At 41.6% G+C, this 21,018-nt stretch overlaps 1 protein-coding gene across 3 annotated transcripts in view; it reads left to right on the top strand.

Annotated features, from left to right (window-relative positions):
• The window catches only part of LOC109031941 (uncharacterized), a 73,411-nt gene extending 57,649 nt beyond the window's left edge, over positions 1–15,762 (top strand). For all 3 annotated transcript variants that reach the window (XM_072305262.1, XM_072305261.1, XM_019043802.2), the window contains one exon: positions 12,835–15,762. In XM_072305262.1, the coding sequence (XP_072161363.1) occupies positions 13,595–15,439 (1,845 nt within the window). In that variant the 5' untranslated portion in view covers positions 12,835–13,594 and the 3' untranslated portion in view covers positions 15,440–15,762. The remainder of the gene's footprint in view (positions 1–12,834) is intronic.
• Positions 15,763–21,018: the final 5,256 nt, after the last annotated feature.

Genomic DNA, 21,018 nt, shown 5'->3' on the forward strand with positions numbered 1-21,018 from the left:
TTTGCCGAATATCGTTGAACAAAGTAATAGCAATGAAAAGATGGCATCATAATCGCACCGCACAAGGTCTTCTCTACTCAAAAAATAGGAACTTTGAAGGCGCTTCTACAAATAATTCAAATTTACAAAGGTGGAAATCTTCATATTTAATTCGTATGGGCAAAACGTGACGGAAATGGAGATGCAGGTTAGGTATACTTGCAGTGCCGGATTAAGGGGGTGGCCACATGGGCCGCGGCCCATGGCGGCAAATTTTGCAATTTTTTTAAATGTAGCCATGAAGAAAAATCAGATTCAGACAAAAAAATTACGAACGAGAAAAGGTGACAAAATCTCTCATTTCCTGAGAGTATATCTCTAATTTTGTCGTCCTTCTGTGATACAATAGACAGCACCTTTAATTAGTCGAGTTAAGACTAAGAGAGAAACCGGACACGGAATTTGGCTTGGAACGGCGCGGCGCAGAGAGCAATGATGACGAGAACGTGAGATGAAAAGGAGAAACCCTCGGCGCGGTGGTCGGCATGTAACTCATATTAGCGCCTACAAGACTGCATGAATACTTCTTGCATTGCGCCAAAGACAGTGCGGTCGCTGCGGTCAGCAGCGGGCAGCGTGAAACGCATAGCGCCTACAAGACTGCATGAATACTTCACGCATTGCGTCAAACACAGTGCGTGCAGCATCGGTCGGCCCGAAACGCATAGTGCATGTAAGATTGTAGGAATACTTCACGCATTAAGCCAAATACATTGCGGTCAGCGCGGCGCGGCGGTAGAAGTTAAAATTATTAAACCACATTTATGTTTGTTCCCTCATAATTTTTTGGTTCATTTCGTATAAATGGAGTGCCTTGTCCATACAGAGATAGGTTTACGGAACTTAACTTTCGCGCCAAGTGCCGTGAACTTTTGCTAGTAGTGTTGACAGGGCTTTCGCAAAAAATGTGACCAACATGAGTAAACGCGTCTTATACGCCTCTCCCCCTCCGGCACGTTTACTTGATGGCTTCTAGTGATGTTTCAAAACGAATGAGAAGGGGGCGGCAAAATACAGGCGGCCCATGGGCGGCAAGTAAGTAAATCCGACCCTGTATACTTGGGCTCCTATCCTCCTCCGGCCTTTAAAAATCGGTCCATGCGTGTTACGCAGGTTTCCTATCTGGCGGACATTCTAAACATTCAGTTCGTTGAAGTTAGGGAATTACACGATTCTGGAGTGAAGGAGAAGCAAAAATTGTCAGGGAAAGTCAGGGAATTTCAAGATGAAAAAATGGTGGCAACCCTGCCATTGATAAACCCGTGAATCGATCGAATTTTGTCGATCGGCTTAGTGTCGATCGTTTCAGTGCTTTTATTTTTCGATGGAAATGTGTCGATCGAATCCATAGCCTCCGACGCCCTCTCCGCACGATGTCGCGCCATGACGAGGCTGTGGCGTCGTTGTGCGGCGCGGCGTCGCGGCGCGGGTTCACGGGCGTTCACCGCGCAAAAGTCGGAGCGCGGGTCGGGCGCGAGCGGTCCAGGGACGCCGCTCAGTGTAGCATGCCTCTCAAAAAGTTCGGACCCAAAATTTTACTTTATTTTATTTTTGTTTATTATTTCTTATTTATATTTATTATGTTCATTCACTTTTACGGCCAGAGAACTAACGAGCACACCTCACATTTCTCACCTGCACACAAATCTGTTTGATAGGATTACGTCCAATTGTTCGTTTTGCAATGACGGAGATGTAAGCTCTCAAAGTTTCCATATTTTGTCTGAGCTCTGTCATTGATTCGACCCACGGTGCGCTACGACGGACAACGTCCCGACGCGACGCCGCACAGTGGATCGAGTCAATAGCAGAAGTCGGACAAAATTTGGAAACTTTAAACGCTTATAACTCCGTTTACACAAGACTTTGAAGTTCTAAAAGTGGTTCCATTGGTTTTCTCCTGAAATTTTCTTCAAGAAGCACCCCTGAAAGTCTTAAATGTGACGAAATAGACATAAAAAATTGCAGTTTTAGTCAAAAATTTCATGTCCGACCTCTCTATTTGACTCGATCCACTGTGCGCCGCTCCGCTGCGCTAAAGGAAGAACGCCGCATGAGCCGTCAGACGTGCAAAACTTCCTGCGATAAATCACCGACTTTCAAGAGAAATAATTAAAATTTTGTGTCGAAATTTTTGGAGAATTTGATCTGTAACGTGATGTAAATAATCTAGAAATTTCAATGAAAAATATTCATAACTCAACGTAGAGTTGAAATTGACGTGCGGAAGCTGAATTGGTAATTGTACCAAGTATCCATCTCAAGCTCAAGTATGAATAGCTTGAAATTCATTCGAAGTTGGCTTTCTCAACTTCGAAAAAATAATATACAAATAGTAATAATAACATACAAATATAATATACGAATGCGATATTTCAAAATTTCCGAACTTTTGAAATTTTGGAACATCGCATTCGCAATAGAGATACGTGCTTTTCCACTTTGGCCATCGAGTATCGATATTTCTCCATTTGAAGCTATGGTAAAGAGTCTATTACTAAGGTGTTCGTCGCGGACACCCTGTTAATCGATTCTTTTCCATAAGTGTAAATGGCAGATCAATCGATATATCGCAAAGCACGCCACGCCACTGCCATCGATATTAGCTAAATTCGCTAAAGCTACCGAAATTTAGGGTCAGGTAAGAGCTCGACCCCTACTAAAACCACTCCTCGCGAAATTAATTTTTTCTCCATTTTTTCCAGTATTTTTCCAATTTTTTTTTTCATCATAAAATTTTGGATCTTTGCCTCTGTTTACCTCGGCCTGGCCTGGGACACCTGGAGCTACTAATTTTGTAATCTGGACCCTGTCCCAGAGTCCTCATCCTCAATAGGGTTGTAATCAACCCACCAGTTATTACTCCTTAGCTTTAATATAAATTAAATTGTAAAATTCTTAACACCTTTGCAGTAGGCGAAATCGTGAATAAAACTTAAAAAAGAAGAAGAAGAAGAAGAAGAAATTTGCAGCTCTGTGTCCGGCGCCAGGCCCCGCACCGGCCGGCAATAACGAACGGGTACGCGTGCCCTGTAGTGTGGAGGGAGGGAGGGGGGGGGGTTCGATCTTGATCCCATCTTGTGCAGTTGAGTGGCTCCCGGCAGTGCTATCGTTTCGACGGAAAACCACTTATACCCGTAAGTTTATCGTTGTGGTTACGTCGTTCTCGCTCGACGGGGCTGATCGTGAGCCGTGGTCGGGGCCAAAACCAGCTGCCGTTTAACGACCGACCCGTCGCACAGTGGAAAAAGTCAACGGGAGGGATCGAGCGTGACGTGGAAATTTTGAAAGCTTGTACTTTCCTCGCTCGTGGCTCGTGGAGTGCTCCCTAGATCGCACCCTTTAAAATATGAAATAAACGTATAAATGGGCCTGCAGGCCGATTATTGAAATTTATAGACAAAGTTATAGACAAAGAAGAGATAGGGAGTATGGAGCGATCCTATTGGTTGAAATGGGTCGGTCTTATATACAGGGTTACTCAAAGGTTACGCACCACTGGCCATGAAGGGGGTGGCCATTTGAAATTTTTGAGTCGCCCCCGCCCCCTTTCTCCGAGGGGATCAAAAACTGAAAAATACCTTAAAAAGTTTCCCCCTCGATTTGAGGAAAAACGTCTTAATCCGCAAGTTGATATCATAACTAGAACTAAAGTTATGGCCAGTGGTGCGTGACTTTTGAATAACCCTGTACAAAGGGAGAAAATGATAGACTTACTGTCGAGTCTCTCGGGGGTGCCGTTAGTTAGTATATTAGCTACCTCCATTGTCCATTGCAACCACCCGCTTCCACCAATAGGATCTCTCCATATCTCTTTTGTCTCCTGTGTCTATAGCTTTGTTTATCAATTTCAATAATCGGCCCGCTGTCGCAAACTGGCAACAATTTTGCGCGTGTCGCGCGAAATTCAGCAACGAGGCTGAACAACCATCGGATTTTTCTGAACTATTTTATTAGATTTGATACACATTTGGATGAAAATTACCCGAATTCGCGAAATTTCAGCCGATGACTGTTGACTTCCATATTCAGCTGCCAAATTCAGCGTGTGATTCCGGCATCACGCTTGACCTTTCCAGATTGATCGGTGCACTGTGCGGCGAACCGTCGAACCGGTTTCGATCGACGCCACCCGGTTTGAATGCGCCGTACACGAAGAACTTCGAAACTTCGGTCCGAGTAACCGAACTTTTCGGTTGAGAGGTAACCCACGGTGATACGTTCTTTGGAAATCAGCTGACTCTGCCGCCAAACCTTGCATTTGATTTACAAGTAACCGAGTTATAGAAAAGAAGAAGAAAAATATCACAGAAAGCTGGCAAGCTGCATAAGTTCATATTTTTGATTACTGAACACCATATACGTATTTTATTTCGCCCTTAGCATGATTGCAACTGGATTGCATTTTGCAAAAAAGAACCACTAGCATTGCAATGATGCTAAGATTGTGCAACTTCATCCTTTGCAATAAAATTGCGTAAATTGTGAAAAACTCTGAAATTTAGATGGTAATTTTTGTCTTAAATTTACAGTTTTTAGCGAGTAAAATAGAAACTATTAAGGGATAATCGGGTTTTTCCTCCAAGACAAAAGAAGTTGCACAATCTTAGCAACATTGTAATGCTAGTGATTCCTTTTTGCCAAATGCAATCCAACTCCTCCTCGCTAATGTTTCACGCACAAATTATACTTTCATTCAAAAACTGACGAGAGTTTTCAGCTGAAAAATTTTTACCGATGTTTCATCCGGGTACATGCAAAGGAAAAAGCGAAAATTTGACTAGAAACTCTACAATCGTGTTTATGTAAAAAATGGAACTTTTACATCAACCGTGGGCAAGAAATTGCGATCGGTTTTTCTATCTCTAACCGTTCAAAAGTTAATAAGGGGGGGGGGGGGGGGGGGTACGGACTTTTGGGACACCCTGTATAGGACAGCGTTCAAGCGATTTAATGGCTTACCAACTCAACAAAACATGGCCGACGATATTCTCAGAATGTAACGTTTTTAAATATAAATTAGCGGACGAAGTAAATAACATTCCCAAAGTTTTCTCTCCTGGGAAGTTTAAAGTTATTTTATTATTATGTCTGAAAGTCGAGATATTGAGTTCTTTCATCCAAATTTTTTTCCGCCGGTGATGACTTTTTCTGAACCTGTTAAAATTCGCCTTCGTATGACAGCTTTTGCGTTACCGTACCATCGAAATGCAGCATACAGCTGAGCGTTTTCCCTAATGCCTACGTATTAGAGCTTTCCCGCTTGTTTTTCTGATTTCTCTTTTCAATTTCTTAGATTTTTTTTATCCTCAACAATTTTAATGGTCAGGAAAAGAGAAGGGCCCAAGAGCAAAGCTCTAGTCCTCAACTCGTCTCGGGTTCTTAATTACCGGGAGAAGTCTTGTGAGATGGAAAGAAAATAAATAAAAAAAAAAAAAAAAATTATATGTAATCATATAATAACTTGACGCATTCTGGCTGCACGAGGAAACATTTTCGGTTGTAGTTACGGGAACAGAATATAGGAGACAGCCCTTTCTTCCGCATGACGTGTAGGCAAGAAGAAACATACCAAAAGCGAAGATAGTTGAGGATTAAATAGTTGAAGATTGGCATGGAAATTCTTTAATAGATTGCCAAATATTATACAGGAAAGCATATATAAACCAACATTCTGTAAGCTGACCACAAGACATTTAATAGCAACATGCCTTTACTCAATCAATGAATTTTTTGAATGTCAATGAATGAATAATTACCTTAAGACGAATTGTATGTAAATAATGACGTTTTTGTGAAGCCAAATGTGCAAAAAGCAAAAGAATAAATAAATTAAAAAAAATAAAAAATAAAAATAAAATTTTTCCGAAAAATAGAAGGAAAAAAAGAAAAAATCGAACAGATAGATTCTAAGATATCGCTGCAGGCAGATTTGGGGGACGCCTGACGGACGGACACACATTTTTTCAAGTATGGTTATTTGACTCCTGGGACCTTAAAACGTCTAGAAATGATGAAATTTCAACTCCCCCCCCCCCCCTTGCAGAATGACAATACTTCCTCTACCCTAGGATAGCGAGAAAGTAAAAATTATAATCATGATAATGAAAAATAATGATGTGGTGAAGGGGACGTTAGCTCCCGCATGGTGCCTGAGGAAACGCAAAAGAAAATTTTAATCTTGAATTATCTTCGTTTTTGGTTTGTTTCTTCTCGCGTACACGTCATGCGGAAGAAAGGGAGGTTTCCTATATTCTGTCCCGGTAACTACAACCGAAAATGTTTCCTCGTGCAGCCAGAATGCGTCACGTCGCTCGAAAATGCCGTCAGGCCTCTGAAGACGCAACTGTCAACGAACCGTGAATTTTTGAAAGAAGACAATGCGTAATCAAGGCGACAATGCAGTTTTCCTCGTCTGAAAAAAATTATCGCCTAAAGATTTTTTCGTCCACTTTTCCTTTGTCAAGTTTTTTTTTATTGTATGTTAACTCTAATTTTTTGCCCGGTTTAATCACGTACGAAGTTGCGTATTTTTGACGTCGAGAAACTCACATGACGTGCGATAATTTTCCTATCAGCAGGTATCATGAGAAGTTCATACTTACATTAGGGTTCGTGTGTCCCTCAGAAGAGGTTATGTGCCCACCATTGGCGGATCTAGCAATCTGGCAACACCGGATTTCCTCCATTTAAATCTACGGAAATGTATCGATTCTTGAAGGGGCCAGGTGCTTCGACAAGAATCGATTATTTAGCATAGGTTTAAATGGAAGAAATCCGGTGTTGCAAAATTGCTGGATCCGCCTCTGGTGTCCATAGGTCAATAAAAGCTAAAGAATTCGAAAATTTTTATCGTGGAATCAGGGAAAATAAAAAATAAGAAGAAAAAAATCAGCGAACTGTCGGAAAATTCAAGGAATTTCTATCCAATTATGTTAATACCTAGTTAGTTTTTTGCGTTGACATATACGGCATCAAAAAATCACACAAAAATGGAAAAGTTAATTTTCTCCCCGAATTTTGCAGAAAAATCTGTCCCCATCCCTGTAGAATCAACAGGAAAATGACGGGAAATTTCGGGTATCCATCGGGAAATTTTCCCCTGGAAATCATAGAATACAATAAAAAAAGAATAATCAGAAAGTGAAGAAAGTTGAGAATTCTAGACACCGCAGCTGGACACAAAACTCTCAACGTTGCAACTTAAGTTATCGGTTTTAATTAACCTCGATACCCATTCACAATGTAATCTATCTTTACATTGCTCTTGAATTAAAATTATTTGAAACGATGGTTGAATGCTTATCAATCTCTTTTATTGCTGCCTCTGGCAAAATTGTGCGACTTAGCACATTTTCTGCCTGGACCTTACAAAATCGTAATAGTTGAAAACCGTTGACGATGTGGACGAAGCTATTAATTACCTACATTGATAATTTCTTGGGCTACTTTTTGCTTTCTTTCTTCTAGTTTTTTTCTTCATAAGCTGTTAATTTTGCAATTCTGGTTGGTGATTTTCTGTCCGTAATTACTTCCGAACCTTTTAAAGGCCAAAGGGGTTAGAAGACCCGCAAATAAAGTAATTAATTATAATGATAATTACTTTGGCGTGGTTTTTTCCGCTTATTTTACTCAAGTTCTACCGGTAATTACCTACCTCTCTTTGCATATTTCCAACTTACGTAGCTACGAATAATTTTAGCTGCTATGGCACAATCCGAAGTGCACGTGCTAACCTTATCACCAATTCATTCATTTTACTTTTGGCGGACAATGCCCAATGCCTCTTCGTTAAATTGGAAAAAAACCCAGTAAAATTAACTTGAGAGAGACTAAGTTTTGATCAGCTTCTCACACCGAAGAATCGCTTCGTCTATGGTCGGTCCTGTAATCGGCTTTTGTTTACGAGCCGTGTTTTTGCCCTCAAAAATTACTCTTTCAGATAGAACGAATTAAAGCACTACACATTTTATGCAAGTCGTTAAATGACTTTCTAAACTGCTGCGCATTGCCCATATTTAAATTTTAAATTCGCAGCCTAACCATGCCTTATATAAACTTTCCACATCTGATTAAAATCCCAACAATTTCGCGCTAAACCTGCGCCTGGTAATCAACGTTACATGATCGATAATGCCCTGGCTTACTGAATCCATCAACTGCGGACCGATTACTGAAACTGATAGATAAAGCGATAGACAAAGACGACAAAAGGGATTTGGAGGGATCCTATTGGTGGAAACGGGTTGTTGCAATGGACAAAGAAGGTAGGTAATCGACTAAGTAACGGCAACCCACGAGAAACCCGACAGTTAGTCTATCATTTTCCCCCTTAGTCGATGAGAACCACCCATTTCAACCAATAGAATTGCTTTATACTTCCTATGTCATCTTTGTCTATCGCTTTGTCTATCAGTTTCAATAATCGCCCCGCAGCGCTCTTCCTCCAATGTCGAGGCGTGAATGATCGACGATCGATAATGGACCACTAGACAAGGTACGAATTTAAGCGATCTGATACATGATTCTCAACCAGAACTTCACGTAGAACACGATTCACTCAACGAAAATTACTGAAACCAACTCCCAACGAAGATATTAACGTTTTTATTTCACATTGGTTACGAGGAATTTGAACTGCCCGCTCTCGAGAAACTCAAAGCTCTACGTGAGTCAAATCGCGCACTGCAACGGTTTCAGCAAGCTTCTCAATCGAGCAATGTTCATTTCCCACCATGTGTTGTTCAAACTATCAGCAATTTGCTATAGCTGAGCCAAAGCGTCAAGATTGAGGTTGCCAGATTTTTGTATCGCAGGAGACTGTGAACTCAGCGCAGCGATGTGAATCACGCAGAGCATTGAGTTTTCATGAGCGAATGGTTTAAATTCACGCATCAAGAATCATTAAATATCTTCGGAAGGAGTTGATTTCAGTAATTTTCGTTGTGCGCATCGTGTTCTACGTAAAATTTTGATATGAAACATGAATCAGAATACTGAAATTCGTAGTCGTACCTTGTCCAGTGGTCCATTCCCCATTTGAGGCTATGGTAAAGAATCTATTATTAAGGTGTTCGTCGCGAACACCCAGTTCATCGATCCTTTTCCGTAGGTTCAAATGGGACATCAATCGATTTATCGCAGAGCACGTCCTGTCTCCAGCCAGCCCTTCCCGTCTGTTCTTAGAAGCGTTAGTTCTTGGACGATTTAAAAATACATGCATGAAAGTGGATGCTGCTTGTCTAAATAAGACGTTTTTTGGATTTGGTTCGGTGGATTAAATAGGACAGCCTATTCAAATCCGGATCTTTTTCGCTCAAGGAGAACGATGAAGATAAGGAAAAAATCATACAAATCCGGATCTTTTTCGCGCAAAGAGGAGGATGAAGACGAGGAAAAAATCAATTTTTTTCTTCTGGGAAATTCTAAGAGCTCATTTATTTACACGCGCATTCAGCTGATGATTTCAAAACGAGAGCTCGTAAAGTTGTTCCACCGTGTCCGCGATACTCATGCTGCCGTGCTAAGGAAAAACGCCGTATGAACTTTCGAGATTTGCCAGATTTCCCCGGATAAAACACTTATTCTTGAGGAAAGTTATACATATTTTTCCTGAATTTTTTAGATATTTTAGATCAAATGGACCGCGTTTAGCAGAAAGGAACCAAGTCACATCCGTTGTTGCCAAATTGAACTGGGCAATTTGATTTTCAACAAGAGAAGTTTGTGCGGATTCCATTGAAAATGTTGAGGATTTTGCCTCGCACTACGCATAAAATTCACCGAAATTTGCACGCAAAATCCGCTCATCCGTTTTCTTGTGAAAAATTAACTCGCCACGTTAAATTTGGCAAAAGCTGACATGGCTTGGTACCCCTCTGCGTAAGGCGATCCAAATGCAAAGAAAGTCGTCTATAAATTTGGAAGAAAAATATTCAACATTTTCCCGATAAATTCTGTTATTATTGCAGAAAATCTGGCAACGTCCAGAGGCTCTTAAGGCGTTTTTCCTTGGCACGGTCGGTAGCATGCTGGTTCTGAAGCACTAAAGAACAACGCCTTATGAACATTTGATCGTTGTCAAATTTCTTGTGATAGAAAGTTTATTTGCGGAAACAGTTGTACCATGCATTTTTCTTGGAATTTCTAGATGTTTTAAATCGAACGGACCGCTAGACAATGTATCAAGTTAAGAGTTCTGATAAACGTCTCTTCATCAAAATTTCCCGCAAAACACGATTCGCGCATCTAAAATCACTGAAATCAACTCTCAACCAAGATATTTAATGTTTCTTGATGCGTGAATTCAAACCTTCCGCTCATGAAAACACAATGGTATGCGTGAGTCAAATCGCGCACTGAACGTTGCCGCAACAGTCTCTGCGGTTTGAAAATGTGGCAACCTCAATCTCGGTACTTCAGCTCAGCCGGTGCTTGTTGTTAACACTCTAAACAGCTGAAGGAGAGGAAACATTGCTCGATTAACAGGCTCACCAAAACTGTTGTAGAGCGCGATTTGACTCACTTAGAGTATTGCGTGTTTTGTTTCCGGCAAATTCAAATTTCCTGTCAGCAATGTTGTATAAAAACGTCAATATCTTTGTTAAGAGTTGATTTCATTAATTTCTGATGTGAGAATCGTGGTCTGTGCGAAATTCCGGTTAAGTGACATGTATCAGAATGTTTTGTCTATCAATTTCAATTGTCAGTCCGCTAGTCCTGAGAATGTTAGCAGATGAACAGACTATCACATCGTTAAAAACTCGAAAAAGTGAGAAAATGATCAAATCTAAAGAAACGTGTCCCCGTGTGCAATCCTCGGCTGAATTTTCTGTTTTTCGTGTATTGATCGGAAAATTTCCCGTTAACCCGGCAACAGTGTCCGAAAAGTGAAGGGGCTGCTCGCTTTACTCGATGAATCGGTGATGAATCATCCGATGTATCCATTAAAAACCGGCTAGCGTCATCCAACTAGAAAAACACGCGCTCGCAGTTTCGCGGAAAAGTTTACGCAAATTTTTAAATGCAAAAAAGCTTTTTTTATTACTCGGTCATGGAGGCTGTGTGTTTTATCTGCACATCTATTCATGAAAAAGTTTTACCTCGTGTATTTTTTTCCCTTTATAACGTCATCTCTCGATAGATCCCGCAGACGTGTGCTTTGCAAGGAACGAATAAACCTTTCGTGTTGCTAATTTTTTACAGGAGAAAAAGCAAAAATTATATTTTAAAGAGGGCTATTGGGGAGGGCCTGCCACTCTGAAGTAGGGGGATTTTCTGGGAAATCGTTACACCAGGAATAAAAAAGTCTTTTTTTGATCCTAAATATCGATTTGAAAATATTTGCGTTCAACTTGGGGACACCCTGTATTAAGGTTGCCATGTCGTGTAGATAAACGCGGAGAGTTTACATCTAGTTAAATGAGGAGTGTGTTGAATTTTCAGCATAATATGGCAACAATGCCCCGTATTGTCTCCGTGTCTCCACGTAACTATCCGAATGACATCCGATTGATCTCATAAGAGCATCCCGGGTCGAATTCGGAATTCGACGCGCGGCGCGATGTCCGAAAGCTTTCCTGCCGTGCTAAAGAAAAACGCCGTATGAACATTCGAATGTTGTCAAATCTCTTTCCAGAAAGTATTTATGTTTCGGAAACGTAATGAATTTTGTTCTTGAAATTTTCGGACACTTTCGATCAAATAGCGGACTTTCTCCAAAGAACTGGGAGGAAAGTATTCACAAGGTTTCCTGAAAATTCAAGATTTTTCAAATGAAATGCGGCAACGTCTAGAGGCTCCTACGGCGTTCTTCCTTAGCTCGGCAGTTTTCACCTTGGGCGGATCCTAATCAGATTCCGTCTGGTGCAACATGTCACTCGCGTTGAAGCTGTGGGGAGCGTTGACACTTGACCTGCCGCGCCGCCACCACCGTGTTGCGCAAAGTTGCCAGATTATGCGGTAAAATATTTTCTATATCACACGGACTTGAATGAAAAAGTGCTGATTTTTCAGTAATATCTGGCAACAATGGTTGCGTCGCGTATTCGAGAACAAGGATGAACTCCAGTCTCTTGCCGGCAGAGACAATTTATTTTAGAGACTCCGCGCTCACAGTTTAAGCAATGCAATCGAGGGAGGCAAAAGTTATATTGGAGCTCAACGCCACCTCTTGCCGAATGATGACTGATGAGCAACGTCTATTTTTTTTTTTTTTAATTTCCGTAAAATTCTCCTACTTTTACCCCCTTTCCCAGACCTCATTCAATTTCCTAGAGATTCCCGGTTCACCCGGTTTTCCGGACTTGTTTAATTGACCTGAAACCAGGCCTAATTAATGGTAATCGCAGGTAGGAAAATAACTGATGTGACTCGTCCCTTTCTTTCCTGTACCTTTATCATGCTGTGTAGAATTTGTTTTTGGATTTGAGCAGGAATGAAATATGGACCCTGTTTAGCAGAAGGAACTAAGCCACATTAGCAATCGCCAAATTTAACCGGGCAATTTAATTTTTTACAAGAGAACGTTTGTGCGGATTCCATTAAGAATTTCAAGGAATTTGCTTCGTACTTTGCAGACAATGCACTGAAAGTTGCATAAAAATCCCCACAACTTTCATGTAAAAATATTAAATAGCCCAGTTCAATTTGGCATCCGCTAACGTGACTTGGTTCCTTTCTGCTTAACGCGATCCATCTTTGGCTTAAATAATTTTTATTTTTATCCATTGTTTGACTATTAAAATGCACCTCGCACTCACACGAGTTTAACTTCTTTTGTTTTTCTGTTCGCAGGTGCCGATTACTTTCTTGGGCGTAAATGTCTTGTAATCTTAGACGATGAACTTTTGTTGAAGGCACCTCATCATCGTCGTCGAGGTATCACTCGCGACCGCAAATAAAATGATGCCGCCGGAAAATGGTGTGGATGGATTCGATCCTGACGATACCGAGGTATTGATTAAACAAGAGTTTATCGGATCGGACGAACCAAGCGCATCCTCGCAGGATGAACCTGATGACTGTCCGGGAATCGCCTGGCAACTTCATCAAGTCAGGAAATTGGGGGAAAAGTCGGGGAATTTGCCTTTCTTCAAAAGTGAGGCTGACGAATTTTCATTTGACGAGAAAGCTGGGGTGGTAGAGCCACATATTGCTGACCTGGTGTCGCAACTTCCAAAAGATGAGGATGGTCACTCGTCTCTCGATGAATCTGTTTCAGTAGAAGAGCAGCAAAATACTTCTTATGTGACTGACCTTGTGTTGCAGCCTCCAGAAAGCGAAGGAGGGTAATGCGTTACATGATTACTGTGCCTCACTATCAGAACAGCACGAAAAAACTCTCGTTGAAAACCACGTGTTGCAGCATACTGATAATAATGGTCATTCATTGCATGGTGAATATACTTTAGGAGCTGAGCTACAAAGAAATTTTCATGTCTCTAACCATGCGGTTCACACGACGGAAGCTTTATTTAGCGAAGATAGGCATTTTTCACTGAATGAGCGAACCGTAGCACCAGAGCAACAAAATAATCCTCATATTGCTGAAAACATGGTACAGCTTAAGCCTGATTTGAGTGACCGGGACGAGAACTCTCTAGGAGCAGAATCGGAAATTACTCTCCCGGTCCTCCAGGTGAAGGAGGAATATATCGATCACCCAATCGATACCGTGCGGGTCGATTCATTACACAGTCACAACGATATCAAAGACGAGCCCTTGTCGTTTTCGTTCGAGTTTAAAAGCTTCCCGGAGAGAGATATTATCACTTATGATTCGGACAACAGTAAAGCGCAGAATAATGATATTACACCAGATCACTCAGAAATTACATCTGAGTGCATACTTCCTGATACCGTAAGTGATGCCATTCAGGATGTGATTGATTTGCCCATCATCAAGCAGGAAACACAGTCAAGAACAAATTACATCAACCATCGAAAGCTACTTTACGTGACTCTGGTGGATCTTTTCCCGGATAAAATCCGGAAGCGTGGGGGAGCCCATACGAACAATTTCCCCTGCTCTTGTACTTATTGCAAGTTGCCTTTCATCTGCAGGTACTGCCCCGTTACCTTTAAACGACAGGCTGACTTGAACCGGCATATCCTGACGCACACCTCCGAACGGCTTTTCGTCTGCAACGAATGCCCGGCCACCTTCAGACAACGAGGGCACCTCAACAGGCACTCCCTCACTCATACCGGCGAAAAACCTCACCGCTGCAAGCTTTGCCCGTACGCGTTCAGCCAAGGTGCTTCACTGACGAGACACATGCAAACTCATCGCGGAGAGAACCCCTTCACCTGCAACCAGTGCTCCTCCTCTTTCAACCGAGCGGACATCTTGAAGTATCACCAGGCGCTCCACACTAACGGGAAGCTTTTCACGTGCAACGATTGCTCCTTTACAATCAATCGGAAGGTGAACTTGAGAAAGCACATGAAAGTTCATCATGGCCAACAACCGAGCGGCTTGGACAAAAACTCGCATCATGACCAAAAACCACACAGTTGCAACACCAATCATGATCCACCATCAAATCATGATCAAAACCACAGTTGCAACACCAAGTCTCCTCGTGACCAAAACCCCCGCAGTTCCAACATGAAAGACACGAAAACAATGAATTCTCGCAAACCCTACAGTTGTGACTTATGCTACGCGTCCTTTAAGAACGAGTCCCTTCTGAAGAGACACTCCGAGACGCACAACAACGAGAAACCCTTCTTCTGTACCTCCTGTCCCGCCTCTTTTAAGAGGAAAGGCGATCTGGTGTACCACGCAAGGATACATACCGGCGAGAAACCCTACCGTTGCGACCAGTGCTCCGCCTCCTTCAACCGGAGCAGCAACCTCCAGTCCCACATCCGTTTGCACAGTGGCAAGAAGCCTTTCAGCTGCGGGCACTGTTCCGCCTCCTTCAGCATCAAGCATACTCTCGAGCGACACTTGCTCAGCCACACCGGGGAGAAGCCGTTCCGTTGCCAGGAGTGCTCCGCCGCCTTCGGGAGGCGCTGGAGTCTAACGCAGCACATGCGCATTCACACCACGGGCAGGAGGCCGTTCGTCTGCCATCAGTGCTCGGCCGCCTTCTCGGAGAAGACGAACCTGCGGGGGCACATGAGGGTGCATGCGGAGAAGAAGGAACATCAGTGCGACCGCTGCTCCGCCTCCTTCAGCAGGGTGTGCCACCTGGAGATGCACGCGGCCGTGCACAGTGGGAAATCGTCGTTCGCTTGCGACTTTTGTTGTGAAACGTTCGTGCTCAAGGCCAATCTCCGAAGGCACATTAAGATCCACGTCGGCATGGAGCCGTTCAAGTGCGACGTTTGCTCCGTTGGCTTCTGGAAAGAATCGCTGCTGGAGAAGCATTATTCGAGCCATGGTGGCTAGGACCGAGACTGGACGGGGTTCATCAGGAGCCGAAAAATTCTAGGAAATCTATGCCGGAAACTGGGGCTCTCTTCTTCTACCGCTTAGAGACCATTACGTTTTCGAATATTTAAGCAATTTTAAGTACCTATTTGTTATTAAGGTTAATCTTTGTTGCACTTAACCCGCCATTATTACCCTTTTTAAATGTTTGATTCTTTAAATCATCATCATGAAGCTTTGATTGACAAGATAATGTGAATATCAGGAACGCTTTGAAATTTAAAATTAGAAAACGCGGCAAAGAATCGATTAAAAATCGATTTTCTGAATTGCATAATTTTCCCCAAAAAATTCCTGGGGAAATGAGAGCAAACATAGGTTTCTCTTTTGGATATGAGCACCTGAAAATCAGGGGAAAAACAGCTTTAAGCAGAAAACGAGCTTGATCAAACCAAAGTGGAAATACATCAATGGCTTAAGTGCAAAGCCACGTATCTCCGATTGTAACGTAGCGGACTTCCCGTCATATTTGATTTTTTCTTGGTAATCTAGTAAATGTAATGTCTTGAAACCTTCCTAGATTTGTCTTCTATGTTTGCGGAATGTTTAGTATAAAATATCAAGTGATGATATTGCATTTTATGCTTCAAAAAAATTAACTAGGAGCGGATATTTTAAAACACCATATTGGAGATTCATGGTTTTGCACTTCGGCCATCAACATGCATCTCGGTAGCCAAGGCTTCTGGTACAAAAATTAACTTCGTTTGTACATTAGTAAATTGTCATGCATGAAATACACTTCAGCTAGTATGGGGGAAAAGGCATGCGCAGGATCTTTCCTTCCTTCAAACACACAACTCTGGATTAACCAATTTGATGATCGCTATTTGATACACAAATTGTTCAGGGGCTTCACTAAGCATAGAGTAGAAAATATGTAAAATTGATCAAAACCTAAGAAAGTCAATTGAATAATGATAGTTCAGTATATGAGTCCGAGCATTTTCACAATAAGCACAAGATCCTATCTGCAGTTGCAGTGGAAATTCGTCAAACTTTCATTCTTCTACGAGCGAAATTAATAAAATATTCTCTTCCGCGTCCGCGTGAATTTCTTTTTAGTGCCAGAAACATGCAACGTTCCTCAACCAGCACATCTAAGACATCACCCTTCCTGACTAAACCCGGGAAAAAATTGCGATCGATAAGTTACCAAAACTGTGTGAATAAAAAATAAAACTTAAAAATAGAGACCATGACCATGTGTACGTATCAATATGTATGTACGTGTACATTTGTTTTCGTGCAATCGTTTCAAAAACTCTTTTGACACCTTCTTGTTATTATCAACCATAGTTTATTATTCTAAATCTTTTCTGTTCTCTCTAACCGAGCAAATCTTTGATTCTACAGTTAAAAATATTGCAGGTTTTAATCACTATACAGGGCGATTCAAAAGAGCCGCCTCGCCATCACCAGGCGTCACTCCTGTAACTTTGAACCGTTCCAAGATAGAGACTTTGATTTTTGTGAGTGTCCCTAGATAAAAGGAAATTACTTTTGGCAACCCCCCCCCCCCCCCAAAAAAAAAAGTCCATGAAGAGAGTCCTAAAAAGGGGCAAGAACCCCAGGGGTTACATACATGGTATGGGAATTTTGGATCACGCTGTAGAAAAGATTGGTTTTAAATAAGCCCAAATGTGAAAGTTTTTTTATATTTTTTGTTTACTGTTCGTTATTTGTTGGTTTCATGACTTTTAGAATTTATTTTTAGAATTTGCCAAATCCATTGTTTCACACTTGGATGAATTGTTATATTTATTGCATTTTGAAATACATTTAATCATTATGAAATCACAAGTTCATCATTATTCCATGTTTTATTTTTGGAAGCCTCCCTCTCGATCAAGAAGTCCCGGGAAAAAAGGGGTTTTGTTTTTTGTTTTTGTTTTTGTTTTTGATTTTTTCATTCAATCGCGTTGGTTGAACTTCACTAAGGAGTTAGGCATCACTGCCAGATAGTTCTGAAAAGCAGCCTTTTAACCCATTGAAACCAATGTAGAATATCAAAAACGCAAAACTTGGCTACCAATGTTGTCAGTTGTTCCTGGAAAATGAGCATTCCCCCTCCCCCTTTACACCAATGTAAAATATCTACATTTTGTCGCAAAACTTAGCGATCTTCGTCGACGGATTGTAGTGAAAAATTTACTTTTTCCCGCATCTAACCGTAAATAAAGTATCCATATTTTATCGCAAAACCCGGCAAACAGTGTTGCCCGATAGTACTGAGAAATCGACACTTCTCTCCCATTTCAAGCCGCATAAAATATCCACATTTCATTACACAATCAGACAATCTCGAAGACACGATCCATCCCTAAGAGGCAATGAGCGATTCCCACAAGTTGCCAACACTGGCTTTCTGCTATTTAAACACATTTAAAATAGTGTGCTTACATTATTTAATAATTTTTTTTTAACAACTACCACCGAACCTATATGGATAGCTGAGGATCAATACCACCGATCTGCAAACTGACGATTTTGCAGGACAAAGAAAAAACTGCGCCATTTTTATGACGTCGAGATTAGATTTGCAATCGTATATGTAAGTACAAGGTGATTCAAAAGTCTCTACCGCCCCCTCTAACTTTGGGCGTCCTCTGCCGTGCTAAGGAAGAACGCTGTATATGCCTTAAACGTTGCCAAATAGCCTTTAACAAATCACGAATTTTCGGGAATATTTCTAAATATTTCTTCCTCCGAGTTTTCAGTGAATTGTGATCTTAATTTGATCGGAAATTTCTAAAAATATCAAGGAAAAATATTCATATTTTTCTTCAAAAATTAATACTTTCTGAGAGGGAATATGCAATTCGAATTTTCATACGGCGTTTTTCCTAAGCAGGTGCTTTAATGTATGAGACAGAAATCGTAGTTCCTCCTTGCAAAATGCAATCCAAATATTCATTTCAGAGGAACAGTAGGAATCTCTGAAATTGATAAGAAAATACCGCAAGTAACAGGATAATAGAATACTAGGGGGCTATGCCCCCTGGCCGCTACGCAGCTCAACCCCCAGAGGGCGCTTCGCCCTCTCTTAGGCTTGCTTTGGCAAAAGAACGACCAAAAAGAATGAAGAGATTTGTCTCATTTGTCCAGTTTCTCTTTGGCCGGGAGCGATTGGACCAATAAGAATCGAATGAAAAAATCGGCATTTCTTTCAAACTTCACGCTGAGACTGAAACGAAACGGAACGAACGGAACGGAGCGTTTCGTTACTTTTGGATAGTCTGTAGTAAAGGAGCACACCTTCGATTCACGTACCTTACTCTAACACACCAAGATTCAACATTTCCCGCTTACTTCAATTTACCGCAAAATTTGAAATTCCCGTCTTTTTTTAATGGCGGGAATTTCAAATTTTGCCCCCTTTCCAAGCTCCCAGATATACTCTATTATAAAAAAATCTGGGTCATATTTCTAAAATCTGATTGCAGCGAGCTCATCTAAAGACTATCATCTGTCGATAACCGCAAAAATTATGGAAATCGGCCCAGTAGAACGCTCAAACAAACTATGACAAAAAATAAAAATTCACATTGTTTAAATGGGAGAATTCGAAACTTTACCACGTAATATAAAAAAACCTGGGTCATATTTTGAAAATCTGAATTAAGCGGACTCCGCTGGGCGTGTCGATTTCCTTTGACATTTTTGCGCTGGTGAATGCATAGCTGAAGTGCGCTCCAGCTAGAATTGTATTTAGCAAATGGGTGATTTTTCTACGAGGATTGAAAATAAACGAGTGGTACGGAATATAACTAAAAAGTATGAACTATGCAAAACGATAATCCGGGTATCGGAACTCGGCTGATTTGAAAACGCCTTCAAATGCGGCGTGATACCTCACGCATTCCGGAGAGTTCAAATAATTGTATCATTGCGCCGTAAGAATGTGACGGAAGATTTAAATGGAAATAGCGTCCATGCACGCTGGCCTTTTCGATTTCCGTTAACATTTTTGCAGTCATGAATGCGCTTAACTGCGCTTCAGCTAAGACTTACAAGGTGTCTAAGATATAGTAGATGATCTAATAGCTTGTTATCACTTGTTCCTAGTTGAAATTTAAAGTATGGCAGCGGCCTTTGTGATATTAATTTTGATGTTACCCTGACGATGAGGCGTCCGCCTCGAAAAACTTCGGTACTTTATTAATAAAATGTAAGTGTGTTTTGTAAACATTTTTTACATGTCTAGCACTCGGCTACCAACCCAAACCCATATATATTGCTATTACCTCCACACATTGCTTGACAATGTTCGCTGACTTTGATTTTCAGATTTTTATAACATGCCTTATATTTTATTTATTTTTCCTAGACTCGACTTTAATGTGTAATCGTATTTTTGTTTGCAGGTACTTAAATGTCCGGGTGTTAACGTGATTTGAAAGATGGACAAGCCTAGGAGATGCTCTGTCAGCGAGCCTCACAGGGTTGTCGAGGATGGAGTCAAAATAAAAAATGAAGTGCTCTATGCTAGTGAAAATTTGGGAGTTCCGCTGAAGCATTCCGAAATTATCGAACAAAAGCCCTTTTCTTCAATCCAATCAGCCGACTCTACCCTGATGAAGGTTGTAAAACGCGAGGACGGTCCTTTGTCACCCAATGAACATGACGTGAAAGAAAATCTCCCCACAAATGTCATTTTCAATTTGGTACCTAAAATAAAGAAAGGAGAAAAAGAAGAATTTGTTGGAGATGATCTGCTCAATACCTTACACACTTGTATCGAAATCAAGAACGAGATACCTTCGCAGTCCTTGGATTCAGAGAGGGTTGAAAAAGGGAACAATCTCCATCCTTTGATGAGGAGCTCCTCGACCCAACCCCATGGCGCTGTACCATCGTTTGAAGATGGAGACGCCACCACATCCAGAATGACCATCCAACCTGCCGACACTCATGAACAGGAACACTTTCCGTATTGGCATCAAACGGAAACGCGTAACCTTCACGTTAACCCGCGTGAAGTTGGAGGCGCTAACACATCCAGAATGACCTTCCAACCTGCCGGCAGTTATGAACAGGAACACTTTCCGTATTGGCATCAAACGGAAACGCGTACCCTTCACGTTAACCCGCGTGAAGTTGGAGGCGCTAACACATCCAGAATGACCTTCCAACCTGCCAGCAGTTATGAACAGGAACACTTTCCGCATTGGCATCAAACGGAAACGCGCAACCTTCACGTTAACCCGCGTGAAGTTGGAGGCGCCAACACATCCAGAATGACCATTCAACCTGCCAGCAATTATGAAGAGGAATTCTTTTCAAATCCACATCAAATGAAAACGCGTGACATCCACGCTAACCCGGAGGTGGCTTTCCCATACAACGTTCCCCGACTTGATAAAGCTCAAACTTTCAACGTTCCTGCCTCTTGCTCGATTTCTAGGACAGGAACACAGGATACTTTCCCTTTTAGAGGTCATGTTCAGCCCCAGCTTTTTGCGCTGACTCGTTTGTTACACGGACTGAACAACCAGCCCCAACCACAGCTGATACGCCACTCCTTCCCGGGATCT

The sequence above is a fragment of the Bemisia tabaci genome, chromosome 10 (assembly GCF_918797505.1).
Source record: "Bemisia tabaci chromosome 10, PGI_BMITA_v3".
Taxonomy (NCBI): Eukaryota; Metazoa; Arthropoda; class Insecta; order Hemiptera; family Aleyrodidae; genus Bemisia; species Bemisia tabaci.